General features: G+C 41.8%; 2 protein-coding genes across 5 annotated transcripts; one reads left to right on the top strand and one right to left on the bottom strand.

The window, feature by feature from the left end:
• Positions 1 to 142: 142 nt before the first annotated feature.
• LOC111982159 (calcyphosin-like protein) lies at positions 143 to 9,760 on the top strand. Of its 3 annotated transcripts, none has more exons than XM_024013771.2 (5): positions 143 to 241; positions 3,023 to 3,171; positions 3,466 to 3,643; positions 3,755 to 3,964; positions 9,561 to 9,760. In XM_024013771.2, the coding sequence occupies exons 1-5, from the start codon at positions 224 to 226 to the stop codon at positions 9,660 to 9,662; spliced, it is 657 nt and encodes a 218-aa protein (XP_023869539.1). In that variant the 5' UTR covers positions 143 to 223; the 3' UTR covers positions 9,663 to 9,760. The 3 variants fall into 3 exon arrangements, with proteins under 3 accessions (XP_023869539.1, XP_023869540.1, XP_023869541.1); XM_024013772.2 differs by having other exon boundaries at positions 222 to 311; XM_024013773.2 differs by having other exon boundaries at positions 226 to 311; positions 3,030 to 3,171.
• Positions 9,761 to 10,621: 861 nt separating this feature from the next.
• Positions 10,622 to 13,804, bottom strand: LOC111982155 (interleukin-7 receptor subunit alpha). 2 transcript variants are annotated; one of them, XM_024013762.2, is made up of 8 exons: positions 13,638 to 13,804; positions 13,290 to 13,410; positions 12,952 to 13,100; positions 12,639 to 12,790; positions 12,134 to 12,293; positions 11,915 to 12,008; positions 11,732 to 11,813; positions 10,622 to 11,638 (listed from the first exon to the last, which is right to left on the bottom strand). In XM_024013762.2, the coding sequence occupies exons 1-8, from the start codon at positions 13,717 to 13,719 to the stop codon at positions 11,207 to 11,209; spliced, it is 1,272 nt and encodes a 423-aa protein (XP_023869530.1). In that variant the 5' UTR covers positions 13,720 to 13,804; the 3' UTR covers positions 10,622 to 11,206. The 2 variants fall into 2 exon arrangements, with proteins under 2 accessions (XP_023869530.1, XP_023869531.1); XM_024013763.2 differs by having other exon boundaries at positions 10,622 to 11,635.
• Positions 13,805 to 25,155: the final 11,351 nt, after the last annotated feature.

Genomic DNA, 25,155 nt, shown 5'->3' with positions numbered 1-25,155 from the left:
TGACTGCAGCACCCAGAACAATGATGGTTTAGTATCTTTGTTTAGAAACTCTGGCTGTGTTCGAGAGGATCAAACCCGTAATGTATCATGGGGAAATTGTGACTGACCGATTGATCTACAAATAAGTTATTTATGATGCAGGTCAGTCAGTCGAAACAAGCCCTCTGCCTATAATCTACAGTAGGCGACCTGGAACAAGGGGAGAAGGCAAGCCCGCATTTCTATGGAAACTGTAACGCAGGTGGGGAGAGGAGCCGCTGATGTTTGTGTTGTTTGACAGTTAGCTACAGGTTGCTTTACAAATTTGTAAGGTAAGTTTCTCGCCTCTACAGATAAAGTAGCAAACAAACTCGAAATAACGTGTTTGGTATTTAGGAATCTAATTATCTAAATGTATACAGTCCGACTTTATTGTAAGTACGGTCATAATGCAAGATACTTGCTAGGCTAGGTTGACCGTTCAGCTAGCAAGCGCCAGGGACGTGTTCAGCAGGACGTAACGGGTTGGAAGGTTCATATATAAATATGTAGAACAAACGAGTTTGGGCATGGGTGTCAAACTTATTCCATGGAGGGCCTAGTTTCTGCAGGTTTTAGTTAATTCCTTTCAATTAAGGCCTAGACAACCAGGTGAGGGGAGTTCTTTACTAATTAGTGACCTTAAGTCAATTGACCTATATATTCTGTGTGTATGTATTGCAGTGGTGGGCCGTCAGGGCCTGCAAGGCCTTCTCTGCTGGCCTAAACATCATCAGAATATAATATTTTTTTAAATATATTTTCCCACAAATATGTATTCAATTATTCCCCAGAGTAAGAGTTATACTCTTCATTTCATAGCTTTCCTCTTGGTTGCACTGCTTCCAGCCCCAGGTTGAGATTTGGAGYGCTGGTCTTTATGTTAGATCTTTTATCCAATCATATTCAGCCATCATGTGTTGCCAGGGGTCTAAAATCTGCCCTCAGGCCTTCAGAATCAACAGTGCGGGCGCTTGTAGCTTATAGTGAATGGAAATTAAAATTTTGTGTCAACCAATCAGCTTTAGAGTTGGCTATTGTACGCCTGCTGGCTGGCTCCAGTGTTACACAGGAGCCAGCTAGCAGGCGTAGTGCGTGCACGTCTTTTGATTGGATTACCAATATTGAGAGGCAGGTCCTATGGGCAGGTCTATGCAGATCTAGGAAACTGAATTTGATAAACGAATTAATTCGCGTTCTACTAAGCTGTTTTTTCAACCCACAATGGCGGAAGGATGAGAAGATATCGATTTGGTCGAAGATATAATTATAACGCCATTCTCAAGACGAACTTTTCAAGAAAAGTTAGACATTGTAAGGAGAGGTCGCCCGACGCCACAAAGCCTGTCACAGGCGGGAAAGGGGTTCGTTCGCTCGCCACTTTCAAAGTTTCAACTACGAGCGCTGTCAATGGCTCACAGGCTCCGAGAAGCACTGCAAACTGTACTGCTGGGAATGCCTATTATTTGCAAGTGATCGATTTGGTGTTTGGAGCCACACTGGCTTTGCAAACTTGAGTTGTCTGTTAAACACTGTTTACCCAAAAATGTCAATTTGTCGATTTCAAGGTGACGCAACGCCTGGTTATACTGCGTTTCTGTCTAAATGTATAGTGTCTAGAGCCATGGCATCATAATGATGGTAATAAGAGGTGGATTAATTCGGGTGGGACTGTGTAGTCCCGTGTGGCTCAGTTGGTAGAGCATGGCGCTTGCAACGCCAGGGTTGTGGGTTCATTCCCCACGGGGGGACCAGGATGAATATGTATGAACTTTCCAATTTGTAAGTCGCTCTGGATAAGAGCGTCAGCTAAATGACTTAAATGTAAATGTTAAATGTAGTACCTCACTGAAGGCCTAGGCCCCAGGCCCACGGCACGCCACTGATGTATTGATATGTAAGGTATGTGTGACGTTTTTAAATGTATGTAGTTATGTCCTTGAGCTGTTCTTATCAATTAATGTTCTGTATTATGTCATGTTCTGTGTGGACCCCAGCTTCATGGTCTTTCGCAACAGCTAATGGGGATCCTAATGAAATAACAAGTGCAAGGGAGGAGCGAAAACCTGCATACACTCAGCCTACTGTGGAATGAGTTTGACACATGTTCCCTAAGGCTTTGTCACAGAGCCGGCTCCAGGCATAAGCGACATAAACAGTTGCTTAGGGCCCCCGGCCTCTAGGGGGCCACAAACCCACCAAAAATATTTTTTTATTTCTTTTAGGAACTCAGTCGGGATCTCAACTTACTATTGAGAGTAAGAATAGGATAATGCACCAGGTGCAATTTAGAATTTTGGTTGAACATCATTCAGCGGTTTTTCTCTAGTTATGTCAGTCACTGACCGTCACTCAATTAGCCTTGCCAGCTAACCATTTTTAGGTTTGTAGTTAGTCTAGCCAGCTATCTAAACTTGTAGTAATCATGGCCAAATACCAACCAGGCACGTGCCCAGGGCCCTGACCTCCAGGGAGCCCCCATTGATTTTGTTAGTCAGTCTCACTCAGAAATCATAACATGTCATAAGTCATGGCAAAATGTGTATAATTACAGGAAATTAGCTTTAAAACTGCTAAATAAATTATCCACCCCATTGGTAAAATGGATAGAATTACAGGAAATTAGCTGTGAAACTGAATCTTTTTTCTGTCTGCCCCATGGCAAAATGAGTAGAATTGCATGACATTTTTTATGAAATTGCTACATTTTGTTTATGCCCAATGGCAAAATGTTTAGAATTGCACTTTTTTTTCTCTGCTGTTGAGGGGGGCCACTAAAATGTTTTGCAGCAGGTGGGAGGGCCCCCAACCAAATCTTGCTTAGGGCCCCTAAAAGGCTAGAGCCGGCCCTGCCACACAGCTCTAGCATTATGTTTAATTTATCTTTGTCTACAACATCACTCATAAACTGTACTAGACATCACTGAAATGTGTCAATGTTTTCGGCATCAAATCGCACTGTATGCATGCAAATCAGCGATGCAAATTGATTACCTGCCTGCAGACTGCAGGTATCATGGCAGGGACGTCGCGACATGATCGGGAGATGGCGGTGAATGCCAAAAAACAGCTGTCTGTATGCACAGACCCTGTGGATCGACTGAGGATGCAGTGTCTCGCACGAGGCTCTTCTGGCATCAAGGGTCTGGGCAGGTGAGAGAGTGACCAGAATACTCTTATGTGTAGGGCACAAGTAATGGTTCTGTATCAAGTGATGTGTTGCCCAGGTCATCAACATCAAATGTTTGATAGAGTAGCAGTAGTGATTGATCAAACATTGTACTATAGGCAATCCTGTCAGGAAGGCTGTGTCAAGAAGACAGCTCTAGATTGGCTTCTAAAATGCAAGGATTGTTTTGACAACGTTAACTCCAAGAAATTATTAATAATTTTCTTCAACTGCCACCTATTTATATATATTTTCTTCTTCAATGGTTTATCTGTCAGAACATTCAGGATAATGGATGATGACAACAACCGTATATTGGATGTGAAGGAGTTTATGAAGGGGCTTAATGACTACGGTGTCCTCATTGAGAAAGATGAGGCCATGACAATGTTTCAACGTTTTGACCGGGACAACAGTGGACTCATTGACTTTGATGAATTTCTCCTCACTCTCAGGGTAAATATGAGTGGTAGGGGTAAGCCTCTGAATTACATGATACATTTGATCATACTTATTTAATCTGTGAATTTTGTCCATTATTTCTGGTTGTGCTGGTTATGATCACAGCCCCCGATGTCCAATGCCAGGAAGGAGGTGATCATGCAGGCCTTTAGGAAGCTGGATAAGACTGGTGACGGGGTGATCACTATTGAAGATCTTAGTGGGGTTTACAACGCCAAGTACCACCCCAAATATCAAAATGGGGAGTGGACAGAGGAGCAAGTATTCCGCAAATTCCTGGACAGCTTCGACTCTCCTTACGACAAGGACGGAAAGGTAATACTGATAACATCACACCATACTGACCTGGTCACTTTCAGGCCTTGGGGTTGTAAAATATGGACATGTTGGATAGAGGTTATAGTGGGCTTATCAGATGAGGCTGGTGGGAGGAGCTATAGGAGCACAGGCTCATTGTAACGGATGGAATGGAATTAATGGAACGGAGTCAAATGTGGTTTTCATGTTGTTGTTTTTTATTTATTTTAATTTTTAGTGGGTGGATCAGCTTTAATATTGCGGATTGATTGGTGCTTCCATCAATGTAATTGTCTGAATCATTTCCAATCCCCCATATGTTTTGGGGGTAAATAAACACTACCGTTCCAAAGTTTGGGGTCACTTAGAAATGTCCTTGTTTTTGAAAGAAAAGCAACTTTTTGTCCATTCAAATAACATCAAATTTATCAGAAATACAGTATAAACATTGTTAATGTTGTAAAAGACTATTGTAGCTGGAAACGGCAGATTTTTTCAAATGGAATATCTACATAGACGTACAGAGGCCCATTATCAGCAACCATCACTCCTGTGTTCCAATGGCACGTTGTGTTAGCTAATCCAAGTTTATAATTTTAAAAGGCTAATTGATCATTAGAAAACCCTTTTGCAATTATGTTAGCACAGCTGAAAACTGTTGTCCTGATTAAAGAAGCAATAAAACTGGCCTTCTTTAGACTAGTTGAATAACTGGAGCATCAGCATTTGTGGGTTCGATGACAGGCTCAAAATGGCCAGAAACAAAGTACTTTCTTCTGAAACTCGTCAGTCTATTCTTGTTCTGAGAAATGAAGGCTATTCCATGCGAGAAATTGCCAAGAAACTGAAGATCTCGTACAACGCTGTGTACCACTCTCATCACAAAACAGTGCAAACTAGCTCTAACCAGAATAGAAAGAGGAGTGGGAGGCCCTGGTGCACAACTGAGCAAGAAGACAAGTACATTAGAGTGTCTAGTTTGAGAAACAGACCCCTCACAAGTCCTCAACTGGCAGCTTCATTAAAAAGTATCCTCAAAACACCAGTCTCATCGTCAACAGTGAAGAGACGACTCTGGGATGCTGGCCTTCTAGGCAGAGTTGCAAAGAAATAACTCCACCAGTCCTATTTATGATATAATTTACAAAGAGTATACCTTTTTTTTGTAATGTTATTGAAAAATTACGTTTTTTTAATCAGTTAGTGTATTTGAGTTTAACCACAACATTGTTGTATTATTTTTGTTCTGTCTTTTCAGGTGGATTAAACTGAAATTGCAACCAACTTTCTATGGCTTGTCTAACAAATAACAATATTTTGGAGATTTCGTTTTAAAATAACCAAAAGTAAGCGGTTGTAATCTGGATAAAGGGGAAAAGGCCATTCTTGAACATGGGGTGAGACATTCTTACTAATTTACTAGAGAACCATTTTGGATTTAAGTATAACTTTTGTATGACTGATGCCTTTAGTGAGAGGTCTAATGCTTTAATATTTAATCATTTCTGCCCTCAGAATTCATAGTCATTATATAAATAGGCCCTTTTAATTTTGTCTGACTTGCCATTACAAATAAAATTTAATATTTTTGCTCATATAATTTAAAAAGCAGGTTGCTAGGTGTAGGCAAAACCATACGCAAATAGGTAATATGTGATATGACTAAAGAGTTAATCAGTGTGATTTTTCCACAAATAGACAGGTATTTTCCTTTCCATGGTAGCAAGATCTTATCTATTTTTGCTAACTTTCTATTAAAATGTATTGGAGTGAGATCATTTCTTTCTTTCGGGATATGTATACCAAGTATGTCCACATCCCCGTCAGACCATTTTATTGGTAAACTACACAGTAATCCAATACGTAATATAGTACACTTATCAGAATTTGGTTTTAATCCAGAGAGGTTAGAAAAAGTATCTAGATCCTCTAAGAGGCTGTGGAGGGATTCTAATTGTAGATTTAAAAGAAAACATGAATCATCAGTGTACAATGACACCTTTGTTTTTAAGCCATGGATTTCTAATCCCTTATTGTTGTTAATTTTAACAGCAAACATTTTGATGGCCATAATAAATAGGTGTGCCGATAGTGGACAACCATGTTTTACTCCTCTTGACAGATTAAAACTTTCTGAGATGTAGCCATTATTTACTATTTTACACCTAGGGTTACTATACATAACTTTAACCCATTTTACAAGAGATTCTCCAAAATTGAAATATTCCAAGCATTTATATATAAACTGCAGTTGTACTTTATCAAAAGCCTTTTCAAAGTCAGCTATGAAAACCATGCCTGGTTTCCCTGATATTTCATAGTATTCTATTGTTTCCAGTACTTGTCTTATATTATCTCCAATGTATCGTCCATGTAAAAAAAACTGTCTGATTAGGATGAATAATATCTGACAAAACCTTTTTAATTCTATGCACTAAGCATTTAGCTATATTTTTTGCATTACAACACTGAAGTGTAAGAGGCCTCCAATTTTTTTAATGGACTGGAGCTTTATATATACCACCTGGATCCTGTTTCAGTAATATTGAAATCAGACCTTCTTGTTGAGTGTCCGATAATCTACCATTTATATAGGAGTGGTTATAACATGCTAATAATGGTCCTCTGAGTATATCACAAAAAGTTTTGTATACTTCCACTGGTATGCCATCCAGCCCTGGAGTTTTCCCGGACTTAAAGGCTTTAATTGCATCAAGAAGTTCCTCCTCTGTAATTTGGCCTTCACATGAGTCTTTCTGTGCAGATGTTAATTTTATATTATTAATAGGAAAAAATCCATAGAATTAGCTTCGGTTAGTGGAGATGGAGGAGACTGAAATGAAAACATATGCTTAAAGTACTTTACTTCCTCTTTCAAAATATAATTCGGTGGATCATGAGTGACTCCATCATTTGTGACAAGTTTCAGTACATTTATTTTGGTAGCCTTTTTATGTTGAAGATTGGGGAAAAATGCACCAAATTATTTTTCATATTCCATCCAGTTCGCTTTATTTTTATAATATATTACACTTGATCTTTCTTGAATAAGTTCATCCATTTATTTTTTATTTTTCCTCTAACTTGCTCTGAGGCTCTTATGGTACAGTTTTTATTGCTATCTATCTGTACTGTTAGTCCTTCCATTACCTGTGTTAATATGGACTCTTTTGACCAAAATTGCTTTTGTTTTATAGATGAGTATTGAATTGCATGGCCTCTAAAGGCACATTTAAAAGTGTCCCATACAATAAGGGGATCTGCTGTACCTATGTTATGTCGGAAAAGTCCGTTATAAATTCTTCTGTCCTAGTTAAAAACAAGTTATAATCGAGTAAGCTTTGATTCAATTTCCAATATCCTCGCCATGTGGAAATTCTGTAAGAGTAATGTATATGCCAATTATCTGATGGTCCGACCGCATTCTGTCCCCATCAACACTTTTTAAACTTTTGGTGCCAGAGAGAATGACATAAGAAAGTAATCAAGATGACTAGCTTGATTAAGGCTCTGCCATGTATATCGCACATTATTATTATTATATATATATTTTTAAAATGTCATATGTTTGATGTGTTTGATAACATTACATTTATTCCATTCAAACCATTACGATGAACCCGTCCTCCTATAGCTCCTCCCACCAGCCTCCTCTGGGTCTTACTATCGTCCACCTCTACTGTAGTGTAAACCTATACTGCTAAACTTACCTGTACATTATTCAGTCAGATATGTATGAGATTATCTGGACGCATGAGACATTTCTTAGTCTCCTGACATTTACAATACTGCATATCTGTCGAACCATCTTAAACTGTGTCATATCATGTCTTATTTCTGGAACATATTAGGTCACACAAGAAGAGTATGAATTGCTATACAGGCGTGAGATCCTCCATTGATATGGATATCTACTTTATTATCATGATGAAAAGTGCCTGGAAACGTATTAACTAATGTCTTCATGTGTCAATGTTTAGGGTAAAGACTAAAGAGCACTTAATCCTGGGATATGGACGGCAGAGGTCACATTTTATTTGGATAGTCATGACCCTATAGATGGTCATACTATCAACAAACTATATGTTGATAAGCAACTGCTTGCTAAGGTTACGGTTAGGTTTAGAATGAGGGTTAGTGTAAGGGTTAGGGTTAAGTTTAGGGTTAGGATAAGAGTTAAGGTAAGGGTTAGTTTGGGTTAGTTGATAGTTATTTGAAATGTGACAATTATTCAACATCTACTGAACATCTACAAACTATCTACTTGGGACTATCCAAATATAGTGTTACCATGGGAGATGTCATGGTATATCTTTTCACTTGTCTTTCTAGGTGCAGTAGTTTAGTGGGGTGTAACTCTCTACATTCAATTCTTTAGGGCTGTCCTCAAGGTGTTTACACTGCTCTTAGCCATTTTGTGTCTTTAGGCCTATTTCTCAAAGCTGTCAAACTGTCAGAGCTGTCAAACTGTTACAGTGCAACATGTATGTTTCTTAGTAGTACAATTATAGTAGAAATGGTAGCTTGGTGGAGCTGTTTCTCACTGTCAGCCAGCAGATGTCAAGGTTTTGTTTTGTCTCTAGTTAGATATTGCACCTTAGTCGCGAGATTAACTAAGCATTTAGATGTTAGCTGAAAATGTCTGAATCTCAAATCAAATTTTATTTGTTACATACACATGGTTAGCAGATGTTAATGCGAGTGTAGCGAAATGCTTGTGCTTCTAGTTCCGACAATGCAGTAATAACCATGAGTAATCTAACCTAACAATTCCACAACTACTACCTTATACACACAAGTGTAAAGTGATAAAGAATATGTACATAAAGATATATGAATGAGTGATGGTACAGAACGGCATAGGCAAGATGCAGTAGATGGTATAGAGTACAGTATATACATATGAGATGAGTAATGTAGGGTATATAAACATAAAGTGGCATAGTTTAAAGTGGCTAGTGATACATGTATTACATAAAGATGGCAAGATGCAGTAGATGATATAGAGTACAGTATATACATATACATATGAGATGACTAATGTAGGGTATGTAAACATTATATTAAGTGGCATTGTTTAAAGTGGCTAGTGATACATTTTTACAAAATTTCCATCAATTCCCATTATTAAAGTGGCTGGAGTTGAGTCAGTATGTTGGCAGCGGCCACTAAATGTTAGTGGTGGCTGTTTAACAGTCTGATGGCCTTGAGATAGAAGCTGTTTTTCAGTCTCTCGGTCCCTGCTTTGATGCACCTGTACTGACCTCGCCTTCTGGATGATAGCGGGGTGAACAGGCAGTGGCTCGGGTGGTTGTTGTCCTTGATGATCTTTATGGCCTTCCTGTGACATCGGGTGGTGTAGGTGTCCTGGAGGGCAGGTAGTTTGCCCCCGGTGATGCGTTGTGCAGACAATCTGCACTGAAGAGCAGGTATTGATGAGGGAACAAAAGGTTGTGACACACTCAACTCTCCCACAACATTGTCTGTCCCATTCACCTCTGGTTTTTAGTTTTCAGCCTTATCAGGGTTATGTTGAGTGTCTGTCTCTATCTGACACTGATGGTGTGGGCTGGTTCAGGGAGCGCTGTCTGTCTGACATCCTTCCCTTCTGCAGGTCACCATGGAGGAGTTTCTCAACTACTACTGTGGAGTCAGCGCCTCCATCGATAGTGATGTCTATTTCATTCTCATGATGAAAAATGCATGGAAATTGTGAGTTTTAAGTTGATAACTTTATGATGATTTTTAATGGACAGTTTTTCAAGGTGCCTTCATAAACAAATATTTCATTTTGGAAATCATGTTGACAAACGAATATTAATAATGTCCCCCCCAAAAATAAAAAAATAATGTGCCAATGATATGCAAATGATTATGAATGACTTGTAAATATTTCGTGCTATGTGAAAATATGTATTTTAATTATACAGTCCCTCTCTCCAGAAACAACCAATATTCTGTATTGTAGAATTTGAAATGTGATGTATCTGTACATCTGTGTTCCACAGTTCCTATGTTAGATACATCTTTATAAAGACACGGGAAATCATAAAGACTGATAAATCAAAGTACAGTAATTTCAGGAGATGATGAAAGCAGAGGAAATGATACAACTGCATTTGTGAGTGGAATTAATCTGTTTAATAAAAATGTTAAACACAAAATGTAACAACATGGTCATTTCTACACACATAATGCCGTCACATTTGTCAGATTAAAATAAACAAATACCGGATCGGTACAGATTTTGTACAGTAAAATAAAAACAAAGCAGTAATTTGACAATGGTGACTTTATGTTTAATGCTCTGCTAAAGTCTCACAAAGTGTTCAAGAAAATAATAAAGCGTTCTGCATTGAAAACTATAATGTATGATAGTACATAGTATAGTATAATACTATAATACATCCAAGTCAGTGTAAAAAAAATAACATACCGGTAACTGTGCAGGAAATACAATCACTTATGTGCAAAAAATGTAAAACATAATGACAAACAAACACATAAACTGTGATTAAATTATGTATAGAATGTGTAGAAGGGTTTAAACCCCGAGGAATTGACATTCTAGGGGCTCTATTCAATCCGTATCACTGAAGCGTTACACATTGCGCAATAGAAATTGAAGGGTAATTTCCGATTGAGCCGACATATGCAACGTTTACCGCGAATGCATTCTCCGATAACGCAGGAACATTGCCTTTATATTTCATTCATGCTGTAACGCTGAACTTCCGCAATACGGATTGAATAGAGCCCTAGGTTTATTTAGCAGCTGTTGTCATGGTAAAGAGTATCTCTGTGATATGAAGCAGCAGTATGTATAACGCCAAGGTGTCATGGTGGCTCGTCAGTATACCGACGGGGTTGATATAGTATGGGATGTGCAAACACAGAAAGGATAATAAGGGAGGTGTCGCGTTGTATTTCAAGTTGTTTAAGTCCTCCCTTGTCTTGTTTCTTAGCAACTAGCAACAGATTAATAACACAAAACCAAACAAACACAATGAGGATGATTCCTGTTCTGTCTCCTATCATTTGTAAATAACATGTGCATTGAGTTCTGCTAGTCTCTTGCGATACTGGGAGTCAGTGGATAGTCAGTTTGAGTCACGGTGAATTAAATGGACTTCAAATAAAAGCAGCCAAAGTCACTCAGGGTAAGAATGTAATAAGCAGCTATAATTCATCTTGAATAGATAATTCTGTCTGTCTGTCTCGCTCCCTCTCTGTCTGTCTGTCTGTCTCTCCATCTCTCTCTCACTGGATCTGATAGAAACTAGACATGGTGACATAAGCCTCATCCTTGCCTCCTTGCTGAGTAGCACCTAGCCCCTCAGGACCAATGTTACCATCACTGTCATCTGTCTCCATGCTCTCAAAGTCACTCCTCAGATCCAGGAACCCCACAGTGGAGCCACTGTTCCCACTGCTCCCCGCCCCACCATTGAGGTGCACTCCTGGGGACTCACACCTAAGCAGTATGGTCTCCGACCCTCCACTACTGGTGGTATGGCAGGACGTCGTATCCCCATCACGCTCTTGAATGAGGCATTGATCTTTGACCTCAGCGAGTCGATGGGAGTCAGAGTCAGGGGGTAGGGAGGTACGGTCTTGCTCCTTGTCCGGCTCCACCAGCTGGATGTTGAGGTCACTGAACACCTCGGGGCTAAAGCTCACAGGTGGGCCCTGCTGGGTCAAAGGAAAGAGACGGAATAAAACAATATCCTCATAACTTATTATGGCCATTATCGTTCACTGTCTAGTGCATATCAGAGGACTTACCTTCATTGGCTCATAGGTCTGGGCGATCTGGAGAAGTGTGTGTTTGGGATGTGGAATGCTTGGCCATATGAAGGAATGTATTCTGTGAGGACAGAGAGACATCCAGAGGATGACATGGAGGACATGCACACACACACACAAAATATGATGTGCAGAGGAAAAGGAGATCAATTTGATACTCACTGTTTTCTCCAGAAAATACCAACTGCCAAAGTAACCAACAGCAGAGCAGCAATGGGCACGATGAGAGAATAGGAAAGCACCTGCACGTCTGTCTCTGTAGGGAAGTGGGAGAGAGATGATGCATGTGACTCACATTTCCTGTACCTTGCTCTATCACTTCCACCTAACTACACAGTCCAGATATCATGCTATGCTTTTTAGATACAAGTCCTTTTTTACCTGTGTTGGTGCTGAAACTGATAGAGGTGCTCCACTCACTCCAGCTGCCATCAAAGTACCCCCCGCTTGGCTTGGCTCGCACCTTGACATTATACTCTGTGTTCTTATGGAGGTACTCGTTCCCCTCAATGATCAGAGGCTGATAGGTTATGTTTTTAACCTTTGAACAGGGTACACCGTAAAAGAAGAACAAGACAATAAGACACCTTCCTAATATTTAGTTGCACCCCCTTTTTCCCTCAGAACAGCCTCAATTGAATGATATTCTCTGATGAAGGTCGACTGACCGAAAGCTTAGCCTCTATTAAAATAAATCTGTCTGGAAGTGTGCAGAGACTTTTTCCTGTTTCTCCAGTTTTGCGTTTTGCCTCCTCCGCCTTCACTAATCAGTTTTGAGTGTGTGGTAGATTCTGCCTATTCTGATTCAATGATATGGAAATTATGGTAATATAATTAAGCTTTTGTATCCACAAATCCAAGAAAAATTGGCTTTTGGCAATTGTACCAGAGTATTTTTGACACTCCAGATGCGAAGTTGGAACAGTTGATTGCTGGGTTTCAGGTAATCCTTCAGGTATGGATTACCAATGTATATAAGAGCCCGGTTGGAGCTCTTCAGAAATGTGGCATTCACCACCCAAGGACTCCTGGGTTTAACTGAAACATAAAGATCGATAAGAAAGACGGGATAAGTGTTAAGGGCAATTGATGCAAGTGCCAACTAAGGGCTATCAATTGATAGGTGTCATGTAAAAATGCCTCATGTTACTTTCATTCAAACCATAGGGTGAGAATGTATGAAATACATGATAACTTACTTATTTTTTTCAAACTCATTGTTTTCCAAAATGTGCCACCTCGTTTTAATTGAACGGTGAGATTATACGATCGCAGAGTGTCCAGGTCTGTAAATGTGACATTATTCCCCTTCTCTTTCAAACAGCGTTGCTTTTTGTAATCTGTGTAGCTGTAAACATAATGTTAATAAAATCACCTTATCAATAAATTATTTCTTAATCCATTTGAGGATTTTACACATCTGGATATCTGAATATGCAGTAAGGGTGTTCTTCCACCCATGATATTTGTCCTTTGTGTTGTATAAACTCCTAACTAACACAACTGATGTTCAGTGGTCTTCTAGGAGGTTTATTACCAAAGACTCATGGCTTTTATGTCCTCCATTTCATCATCATCATCGGTGTCATCATCAAGGTGGCAGGTTAGGCTGTTTGCTGCCGAGACACTGAGATGAGAGGTGCAGAGTATTCTGGGTTCTGGAAGGGAAAGGAAAGGAAAGGAAAGGCAACAAAACAAAACAATTTCAGTGGTTTGAATGGGTTCAAGAGCAGCAAACCTTTTGTCAAATACATTTTGGTACAGAATGAGAATGAACAGTTAATGTTGCACCATCACTGTGTTGGACACAAATAATGCACTTAGACTTCAGGATTAAATCAGTGAATCATTTAAATAGAACTCTTAAAGAGGAATGGCAGCTCACCATTGTCAACCAATTCTTCTCCACTTTGAGAGTGCACCAGAACCGGGAGCATGAGTAAGGCAATCCATAGGCTGTATGCCATTTCTCACAAAGCAGTCACACTAATGTAAGATGTAGTGCCCCCAAATACAGAGGTGAGACTCTGGCGCACACACGCACAAGGAACTCAAAATGTCTCAGCTGTCTCACTGAACTGTCAGTATAAATATGACAGAGGAGAGCAGAAAAGAGAGAGGGAGGAAGAGAGAGAGAGAGGGAGGAAGAGAGAGAGACACACACACACACACACAGAGAGAGAGACACACAGAGAGAGAGAGAGGGAGGAAGAGAGACACACACACACACACACACAGAGAGAGAGAGAAAAATGGAATTATCTTTTCAAGACTAGAGCTGCTTATTGCATTCTTACTCTGAGTGACATTGGCTAAGGTTTTGAGATGACAGTATAAAATGTCACCTTTTATTTGAGGGTATTTTCACATATAATAGTATTAGTATCTTATTAGAATCCCCATTAGTTACAGCCAAAGCTGTTTAGAAATGAAAAGCTGTTCAGGAATGAAAGCACTTTACGTATCTAGTCATAAGTATTTGGACAAATTCTCTTATATTTTTATTAAAGTAGTCAAATGTTTAGTATTTGGTCCCATATTCATAGCACACAATGACTACATCAAGCTTGTGACTCTACAAACTTGTTGGATGCATTTGCAGTTTGCTTTGGTAGTGTTTCAGATTATGTTGTGCCCAAGAATAGAATATGTTTTAGAACACTTCTATTATGGATGCTACCATGATTACAGAAAATCATGAATAACTCATGAATAATAATGAGTGAGAAAGTTACAGAGGCATAAAGATCAAACCCCTCAAAGAATGCTAACCTTCCCTGTTATCGGTAATTGTGAGAGCTATAGCATGTCTTGGGGGTATGATCTTTGTGCCTCTGTAACAATTGTCGGGTAAATGTTTCAGCAATGGGCAGGATAACCCTAACTCTAATTTAAAGATGATTATTATCATATTATGAGCACACTATTCTCAGGGATATAATGGGGCTCAGTCTTTGAAGTTTTATCTGGGTTTGTGCCATGGCACCAGATCACATTCTTATGAGAGAATTTCAGAGAATTGCTTGTGGAGGTGGGGGATGCCAACTCAAGCAGTGCTCTAAGCATTACAATATGAGCAAGGCTTGCTGTTATGGACACCTTGTATACTGTATTTACACAGAAGAATATATAACCTTTTCCATTCAAACACTTTTTTAATAGAGTAAGGATCTGGTCATTTGAACATTGGAATAATGTTCAGATTTCTTTGCTGTTGTGAAACAACCTGAGACATACATGCATTTAACAAGAAGATATCCTTCCTGCTTTTGTACCAACAACCATGAAGAGAAAAACAAACCAGTAACCTATACAAAACACTTCCTGTCTACTCAAATGAACTGTTTTGGTTTCAAATGAGGTCAGAATGTACTCATCTTACTCAACACTAACCTTATCATTGAACAAGAGTTTGAGAAAAAGGAGCATTTACCACAAAGTTTGTAGAAATGTTCAAACCATTTCCCATTACAGGATGTTGTGAGAATGACTTAACATTTATGCTTATTTCAACAGGTTTCAGTATTACAAAGACAAGGTTCCATTGCATTTGTGATATGACCAATGTGTCCTGTAACGTGACAGGAAAGGAAAACCCCTTACTCTGTTAACCATTTCCATGTTATGGAAAACTTTTGGGGTATTCTGAATTCAGCACGTTTTTTTTCTGCGCTTTTACACTTCAAATTGAAGAGTTTCATTCCAAAATGCTAAACTCAGAAAAAAAAGAAACGTCCTCTCACTGCCAACTGCGTTTATTTTCAGCAAACTTAACATGTGTAAATATTTGTATGAACATAACAAGATTCAACAACTGAGACATAAACTGAACAAGTTCCACAGACATGTGACTAACAGAAATGGAATAATGTGTCCCTGAACAAAGGGGGGGGGTCAAAATCAGAAGTAACAGTCAGTATCTGGTGTGGCCACCAGCTGCATTAAGTACTGCAGTGCATCTCCTCATCATGGACTGCACCAGATTTGCCAGTTCTTGCTGTGAGATACCCCACTCTTCCACCAAGGCACCTTCAAGTTCCCGGACATTTCTGGGGGGGAATGGCCCTAGCCCTCACCCTCCGATCCAACAGGTCCCAGACGTGCTCAATGGGATTGAGATCCGGGCTCTTCGCTGGCCATGGCAGGTCACTGACATTCCTGTCTTGCAGGAAACGAGCAGAACGAGCAGTCTGGCTGGTGGCATTGTCATGCTGGAGAGTCATGTCAGGATGAGCCTGCAGGAAGGGTACCACATGAGGGAGGAGGATGTCTTCCCTGAAATGCACAGCGTTGAGATTGCCTGCAATGACAACAAGCTCAGTCCGATGATGCTGTGACACCGCCCCAGACCATGACTGACCCTCCACCTCCAAATCGATCCCGCTCCAGAGTACAGGCCTCGGTGTAATGTTCATTCTTTCAATGATAAACGCGAATCCGACCATCACCCCTGGTGAGACAAAACCGCGACTCGTCAGTGAAGAGCACTTTTTGCCAGTCTTGTCTGGTCCAGCGATGGTGGGTTTGTGCCCATAGGCGACGTTGTTGCCGGTGATGTCTGGTGAGGACCTGCCTTACAACAGGCCTACAAGCCCTCAGTCCAGCCCCTCTCAGCCTTTTGAGGACAGTCTGAGCACTGATGGAGGGATTGTGTATTCCTGGTGTAACTCGGGCAGTTGTTGTTGCCATCCTGTACCTGTCCCGCAGGTGTGATGTTCGGATGTACCGATCCTGTGCAGGTGTTGTTACACGTGGTCTGCCACTGCGAGGATGATCAGCTGTCTGTCCTGTCTCCCTGTAGCGCTGTCTTAGGCGTCTCACAGTACGGACATGGCAATTTATTGCCCTGGCCACATCTGCAGTCCTCATGGCATCTTTCTTTTGGTGTTTTTCAGAGTCAGTAGAAAGGCCTCTTTAGTGTCCTAAGTTTTCATAACTGTGACCTTAATTGCCTACCGTCTGTAAGCTGTTCGTGTCTTAACGATCGTTCCACAAGTGCATGTTCATTAATTGTTTATGGTTCATTGAACAAGCATGGAAAACAGTGTTTAAACCCTTTACAATGAAGATCTGTGAAGTTATTTGGATTTTTACGAATTATCTTTGAAAGACAGGGTCCTGAAAAAGGTCAGTTTCTTTTTTTGCTGAGTTTATATATCAATTTTCTGAAATGTTGGTAAATTAGCTTTTATTGTTTAAAAAACGTATTATAGAGATCGGTGTGATTTTTCACTATCTAATCATGGCATGGGGTTGTTCAATGACAGACATGTATTTGTTTAAAATCCCTTGATGGTTTCATTTCAGAGAGACAAATAATCATGTTTTTTTGCTAAATGCAATATATGTGCCTCACTCTCAGAGAAATAAGTAGTACTGCTAGGTTTTACACAGTCAAATGTAACAAATAACTACATTTATAATAAAGAAATGTACAAATGCTACATTTGTGTCGTCAATATTTTTTTGTCAGTCATTTAGTGGATGCTCTTATCCAGAGTGACTTACAGTAAGTGCATTCATTTTAAGACAACTAGGTGAGACAACTACATATCACTGTCAAATATACAGGATACGAACATTCCATTCCAGCTAAACAATGGATTTTAAAAAATCTATTAATTAAACATCTGAAAACAGTACACACACAAAAGTACCCATAAGCAATTATTTCTGATGAAAAAACACAAATGCTAAACATTAGTGGATATAGCGCTTTGTAAATAAACTCTTCATTTGTGTTAGTTTTCTGGCTTTCAATTCAGTTTAAACATGGTTTGTAATGCCCCTTTTAGTTCTTATTCACTATTTATGCATCTGACCCATTGCAAGTTCTTAGAAGATCCCAGCTAAGAGAGTCCAGCACAAGCTGGTAAGACCTATGGTCTGTTGGCTTCACTGTGTATACAGTGGTGTTTAAGGACAATGTAGAAATGTATTCATTAAAATGCCTCACATTTTCCTGACATACAAAAAGTAGGTGATGTAAGCAACACTCAAATGGCTTCTTGTCTAACATCAAACTTTCAACTTTAAAACTTTAATGTACAGTATTACCAAACTGCACTGATGAAAATAAATATTTTGACTAACGTGTTTATAATGATTTAACAGTAGAGAATTTTTAAAAATAAATACATTAACAGTAGAGAGAGTAAAATACCCTAGATCTTTCATATTGTGAAGGAGGATTGGAGGGAAGGTGAGGGACGAGTGTGTGTGTGTGTGGAGGTGTGGGTAACTGCGGGTGCTCGTGGGCGGAGGGTAGATGTTGGTGTGAGCTCTCGAATGCATCTGTGGGTGGCTGCTGTGGTTGTGATGCTGGGTTTGGTGTAGAAGAAAGATGAGAAAAACCTGTGGGCGAAGGGAAAGAATCCTATTCCTCTCTACACTCACTGGCTCTTGCACTGTTTATGTTGAGGGGCCACCTCTGAGGGGTTAACTCAGAATTAAAATATCACCTAATTTGGTCTGTCAATGAGAGATTACTAAGAGGTATACTACAAAGCAGGTTCAAGGAGCTAACTTGCCTAAATGTTCTGAAATCACTTTTTTTTCATCTTAAAAAATACATTCTTTATATGGGCATTGTCTAATTTACTAAACAACCAAAAGCAATTGTTTCTGGCTGTTTTCAAAATAAGCTGGCTATAACTAATTGATCCTGCTCTGTAGTATACCCCTATCCACTACACTGATACCTGAGTGAGGGGAGATGGTTATGAGAAGGGTGAAAGGTTAGTCAACACTTGCCTAGCTGCACACCATTCTCTGGAATGCTCCGTAAAGCCTGGTTGGCACACACCTCTCTCTCCAGAGTTCTGAAGGAACCAAGCAGCCTGCCCCGCCTCCCCCTATGAAACCACACATTGGTGGCCTTATCTCTGCACTCATCTCACAAACATCATCTGCTGTGGTTTTTTACCTCATGCCTCTCTGCTCTGCAGCACTTCACACAGCCCTGGGAGTCTGTTCTCTAGTCTGTTTTGCACTCTCTCATTGTGGTCTAGATCCTCATCCTTTGACTGTGTGTAATGACTATTTAGCAAAGTGCTTAAGGATGATGCATGGTTCCTGTGTTCTGGTGAAAAGGGTAAAACTGTATTGATGAAGTGAAAAACAACAGCAAAAACCTCAAACACAACAACAAAATGACATCATTAATCAAAAACCATAAAAACACATCTCCATCAGCTATGTAAACAGATTGGTAGAGTAAGTGCTGCTTATGCCAACTCTGACCTCATCCTTCAGATATATCCCCTATCCCAACTATGAAGCCACACGGTGATCTCTTACTACTATTGAAGGGCTCATTTCCAGTGAAGCCACACCAAAATAAGCAACTCTTTGAAACTATGTCTCGGCAGCCACATTAATCTCTCCGCTGCACAGCAACTCTGTGAGCTTCCTGCTTCCTTTTGCTTGTTTATCTAACCAAGGTTGCACTCAACATCATCAGTTTTGCAATATTCTATAACAGGCACAGTGCCTATAGAAATTGCCTATAGAAAGTCTTAAACATTTTTCACATTATGTTACAAAGTGGGATTGAAATAGATTTAATTGAAACATTTTGTCATTGTTCTACACAAAATACTCCACAATGTGAAAATAAATTCTACAAAGTTCTAGAAATTAATAAAATTAAATAACTAAAATATAGTTATGGTGTTCACCCCCTTTGTTTAGGCAAGCCTAAATTAGTTCAGAAGCAACATTTGGCTTAACAAATCACATAATAAGTTATATGGACTCAATCTGTGTGAAATAATAGGGATTGACATGTTTTTTGAATGACTACCCCTTCCCCTGTCCCCCATACATACAACATCTATCTGTAATGTCCCTCAGTCAAGTATTGAATTTCAAGCACAAATTCAACTACAAAGACCAGGGAGCTTTTCGAAAGCCTCCAAAAGAAGGGCAGTGATTGGTAGATGGGTGTCACGATCGTGTGGTTGAAAGACGGACCAAAACGCAGCATTTGGAAAATAAGCCATCTTCCTTTATTAACACCACGAAGATGAACACGACACAAAACTGCTATACAAACTAACAAACAACAAAAAACGACCGTGAAGCTACAACGTTGTGCACATACATACAGGCTACAAACGTTCTACATAGACAATTTCCCACAAATACCTAAAGCCTATGGCTCCCTTAAATATGGCTCCCAATCAGAGACAACTATGACCAGCTGTCTCTGATTGAGAACCAAATCAGGCAGCCATAGACTTTTCTAAACACCTACACTCAACCATAGACTATACTAGCCACATAGACTATTCTAGACACATCCACTCAACACAAACCCATACACTCTAACAAATCCCCCTAGACACTCCAAACCACCCAAGACAAATAAAAAACACAAACCTAACCCCATGTCACACCCTGACCTAACTAAAATAATAAAGAAAACAAAGAATACTAAGGCCAGGGCGTGACATAACCCCCCCCTTAAGGTGCGAACTCCGGGCGCACCAGCACATAGTCTAGGGGAGGGTCTGGGTGGGCTTCCGTCCACGGCGGCGGCTCCGGCACTGGTCGTGGTCCCCACCCCACCATAGTCACTACCCGCTTTCCTAGCCCCACTGGAATAAGGGGCAGCACGGACTAAGGGCAGCACGCAGGGCAGCACGACTAAGGGGCAGCACCGGACTAAGGGGCAGCACCGGACTAAGGGGCAGCACCGGACTAAGGGGCAGCACCGGACTAAGGGGCAGCACCGGACTAAGGGGCAGCACCAGGAATAAGGGACAGCACCAGGATAAGGGACAGCCCCAGGATAAGGGGCAGCTCCGGACTGAGGTACGGCAGCTCCGGACTGAAGGGCTGATCCTGGCTGGCCGGCTCTGGCGGATCCTGGCTGGACGGCTCTGGTGGATCCTGGCTGGACGGCTCATGGCTGGCTGACGGATCTGGCTGCTCATGGCTGGCTGACGGATCTGGCTGCTCATGGCTGGCTGACGGATCTGGCTGCTCATGGTGGCTGACGGATCTGGCTGCTCATGGCTGGCTGACGGATCTGGCTGCTCATGGCTGGCTGACGTCTGGCTGCTCATGGTGGCTGGCGGATCTGGCTGCTCATGGCTCGCTGGCGGATCTGGCAGATCCTGTCTGGTTGGCGGCTCTGGCAGATCCTGTCTGGTTGGCGGCTCTGGCAGATCTGTCTGGTTGGCGGCTCTGGCAGATCCTGTCTGGTTGGCGGCACTGGCAGATCCTGTCTGGTTGGCGGCTCTGGCAGATCCTGTCTGGTTGGCGGCTCTGGCAGATCCTGTCTGTTTGGCGGCTCTGGCAGATCCTGACTGACGAACGGCTCTAGCGGCTCCTGACTGACGAACGGCTCTGACGGCTCGGGACAGACGGGCGGCTCAGATGGCGCTGGGGAGACGGATGGCTCAGATGGCGCTGGAGAGACGGATGGCTCAGATGGCGCTGGAGAGACGGATGGCTCAGATGGCGCTGGAGAGACGGATGGCTCAGATGGCGCTGGAGAGACGGATGGCTCTAGCCGGCTGAGGCGCACTGTAGGCCTGGTGCGTGGTGCCGGAACTGGTGTACCGGGCTGGGGACACGCACCTCAGGGCTAGTGCGGGGAGCAGGAACAGGGCATACTGGACCCTGGAAACGCACATTAGGCCTAGTGCGTGGTGCCGGAACTGGTGGTACCGGGCTGGGGACACGCATCTCAGGGCTAGTGGGGGGAGCAGCAACAGGACGCACAGGACTCTGGGGACACACAGGAGGCTTGGTACGTGGTGTAGGCACTGGTGGTAATGGGCTGGAGACACGCACCATTGGACGAGTGCGTGGAGGAGGAACAGGGCTCTGGAGACACGAAAGCCTGGTGCGTGGTGTTGGCACTGGTGGAACAGGACTGGGGCGGGGAGGTGGCGCGAAAATACCGGACCGTGCAGGCGTAATGGCTCCCTTGAGCATTGAGCCTGCCCAACCTTACCTGGTTGAATGCTCCCCGTCGCCCGACCAGTGCGGGAAGGTGGAATAACCCGCACCGGGCTATGTAGGCGAACCGGGGACACCATGCGTAAGGCTGGTGCATGTAAGCCGGCCCGAGGAGATGTACTGGTGGCCAGATAGGTAGAGCCGGCTTCATGGCACTTGGCTCAATGCTCAATCTAGCCCTACCAGTGCGGGGAGGTGGAATAACCCGCACTGGGCTATGCACACGTACAGGAGACACCGTGCGCTCTACTGCGTAACACGGTGTCTGCCCGTACTCCCGCTCTCCACGGTTAGCCTGGGAAGTGGGGCAGGTCTCCTACCTGCCCTTGGCCCACTACCTCCTAGCCTCCCCCAAGAAATTTTTGGGTAGTACTCACGGGCTTCCAGCCTTGCCTCCGTGCTGCCTCCTCATATCGCCGCCTCTCTGCTTTCGCTGCCTCCAGCTCAGCTTTGGCGGGCGATATTCTCCAGGTTGAGCCCAAGGTCCCTTTCCATCCATTCGTCCTCCCCACTCAGAAATCCTGTGTAGGTGGGTCCTGTTGCCGTTTCACACGCTGCTTGGTCCTTTGGTGGGAAATTCTGTCACGATCGTGTGGTTGAAAGACGGACCAAAACGCAGCATTTGGAAAATAAGCCATCTTCCTTTATTAAACCACGAAGATGAACACGACCAAACTCTATACAAACTAAACAAAAACAAAAAAACGACCGTGAAGCTACAAACGTTGTGCACATACATACAGGCTACAAACGTTCTACATAGACAATTTCCCACAAATACCTAAAGCCTATGGCTCCCTTAAATATGGCTCCCAATCAGAGACAACTATGACCAGCTGTCTCTGATTGAGAACCAAATCAGGCAGCCATAGACTTTTCTAAACACCTACACTCAACCATAGACTATACTAGACACATACTAAACCATAGACTATTCTAGACACATCCACTCACACAAAACCCATACACTCTAACAAATCCCCCTAGACACTCCAAACCACCCAAGACAATACAAAAAACACAAACCTAACCCATGTCACACCCTGACCTAACTAAAATAATAAAGAAAACAAAGAATACTAAGGCCAGGGCGTGACAATGGGTAACAATAACAAATCAGACATTGAATATATCTTTAAGCTGGTCAAGTTAATTAAACCACACAGTTCAATGGTTGTGATGGAAGAAAACTGAGGATGGATCAACAACATTGTAGTGACTCCACAATAATGACCTAAATTACAGAGTAAAAAGAAGAATACAAATATATAGAATAAAAATATTCCAAAACATACATGCAACAAGGCACAACAGTAATATTGCAAAATACATGGCAAAGGGATAAACTTTTTGGTCTAAATGCAAAGCCTTACGTTTGGGCCAAATCCAACATATCACTGAGTAACTGCCCCCTTACTTTCAAGCATGATGGTGGCTGCATCATGGTATGGGTATGCTTGACATCGGCAAAGACAGGGGAGTTTTTCAGGATGAAAAGGTACGGGATGGAGCTAAGCACAGGCAAAATCCTAGAGGAAAACATGCTTCAGTCTACTTTACTCTAGACACTGGGAGAGGAATTCACCTTTCAGCAGGACAATAATCTACAACACAAAGGCATCTACGCTGGTGTTGCTTACCAAGACGACAGTGAAAGTTCCTGAGTAGCCAAGTTACAGTTTTGACAGAATCTGCTTGAAAATCTATGTCAGACTTGAAAATTGCTGTCTACCCATGATCCCTAACACCTTGAAAGTGCTTGAAGAATTTAGAAAATAATAGGTAAATATTGCACAATATACAGTGGGGCAAAAAAGTATTTAGTCAGCCACCAATTGTGCAAGTTCTCCCATTAAAAAGATGAGAGAGGCCTGTAATTTCATCATAGGTAGTACACTTCAACTATGACAGACAAAATTAGAAAAAAAAATCCAGAAAATCCCATTGTAGGATTTTTATGATTTATTTGCAAATTATGGTGGAAAATAAGTATTTGGTCAATAACAAAAGTTTATCTCAATACTTTGTTATATACCCTTTGTTGGCAATGACAGAGGTCAAACGTTTTCTATAAGTCTTCACAAGGTTTTCACACAACTGTTGCTGGTATTTTGGCCCATTCCTCTGCAGATTTCCTCTAGAGCAGTGATGTTTTGGGGCTGTTGCTGGGCAACACGGACTTTCAACTCCCTCCAAATATTTTCTATGGGGTTGAGATCTGGAACTGGCTAGGCCACTCCAGGACCTTGAAATGCTTCTTACGAAGCCACTCCTTCGTTGCCCGGGCGGTGTGTTTTGGATCATTGTCATGCTGAAAGACCCAGCCACGTTTCATCTTCAATGCCCTTGCTGATGGAAGGAGGTTTTCACTCAAAATCTCACGATACATGGCCCCATTCATTCTTTCCTTTACACGGATCAGTCGTCCTGGTCCCTTTGCAGAAAAACAGCCCCAGCATGATGTTTCCACCCCCTGCTTCACAGTAGGTATGGTGTTCTTTGGATGCAACTCAGCATTCTTTGTCCTCCAAACACGACGAGTTGAGTTTTTACCAAAAAGTAATATTTTGGTTTCATCTGACCATATGACATTCTCCCAATCTTCTTCTGGATCATCCAAATGCTCTCTATCAAACTTCAGACGGCCTGGACATGTACTGGCTTAAGCAGGGAGACAGTCTGGCACTGCATGATTTGACGGCGGCGTAGTGTGTTACTGATGGTAGGCTTTGTTACTTTGGTCCCAGCTCTCTGCAGGTCATTCACTAGGTCCCCCGTGTGGTTCTGGGATTTTTGCTCACCGTTCTTGTGATCATTTTGACCCCACGGGATGAGATCTTGCGTGGAGCCCCAGATCGAGGGAGATTATCAGTGGTCTTGTATGTCTTCCATTTCCTAATAATTGCTCCCACAGTTGATTTCTTCAAACCAAGCTGCTTACCTATTGCAGATTCAGTCTTCCCAGCCTGGTGCAGGTCTACAATTTTGTTTCTGGTGTCCTTTGACAGCTCTTTGGTCTTGGCCATAGTGGAGTTTGGAGTGTGACTGTTTGAGGTTGTGGACAGGTGTCTTTATACTGATAACAAGTTCAACAGGTGCCATTAATACAGGTAACGAGTGGAGGACAGAGGAAGCCTCTTAACGAAAGAATTCACAGGTCTGTGAGAGCCAGAAATCTTGCTTGTTTGTAGGTGACCAAATACTTATTTTCCACCAGAATTTCCAATAAATTCATAAAAAATCCTACAATGTGATTTTCTGGATTTTTTCCCCTAATTTTGTCTGTCATAGTTGAAGTGTACCTATGATGAAAATTACAGGCCTCTCTCATCTTTTTAAGTGGGAGAACTTGCACAATTGGTGGCTGACTAAATACTTTCCCCCCCCACTGTAGGTGTGCAAAGCTCTCACCCAGAAAGACTGTAATCGCT

Source organism: Salvelinus sp. IW2-2015, linkage group LG20, assembly GCF_002910315.2.
Source record: "Salvelinus sp. IW2-2015 linkage group LG20, ASM291031v2, whole genome shotgun sequence".
Classification (NCBI taxonomy): Eukaryota; Metazoa; Chordata; class Actinopteri; order Salmoniformes; family Salmonidae; genus Salvelinus; species Salvelinus sp. IW2-2015.
The sequence above is the reverse complement of the archived record's forward strand: the minus strand, read 5'-3'. Positions and strand labels throughout refer to the sequence as shown.

What these genes read in the sequence shown, in the direction of transcription:
- LOC111982159 (XM_024013771.2), top strand. An exon ending in GGCATCAAGGGTCTGGGCAG is followed by an intron (nt 3,172 to 3,465) that starts GTGAGAGAGTGA and finishes TTTATCTGTCAG; the next exon opens with AACATTCAGGATAATGGATG. An exon ending in AATTTCTCCTCACTCTCAGG is followed by an intron (nt 3,644 to 3,754) that starts GTAAATATGAGT and finishes TTATGATCACAG; the next exon opens with CCCCCGATGTCCAATGCCAG.
- LOC111982155 (XM_024013762.2), bottom strand. Translation starts at nt 13,719, where the DNA reads ATGGCATACAGCCTATGGATTGCCTTACTCATGCTCCCGGTTCTGGTG. An exon ending in AATGAGTTTGAAAAAAATAA is followed by an intron (nt 12,791 to 12,951) that starts GTAAGTTATCAT and finishes TTTATGTTTCAG; the next exon opens with TTAAACCCAGGAGTCCTTGG. An exon ending in GGTATTTTCTGGAGAAAACA is followed by an intron (nt 11,814 to 11,914) that starts GTGAGTATCAAA and finishes CTGTCCTCACAG; the next exon opens with AATACATTCCTTCATATGGC.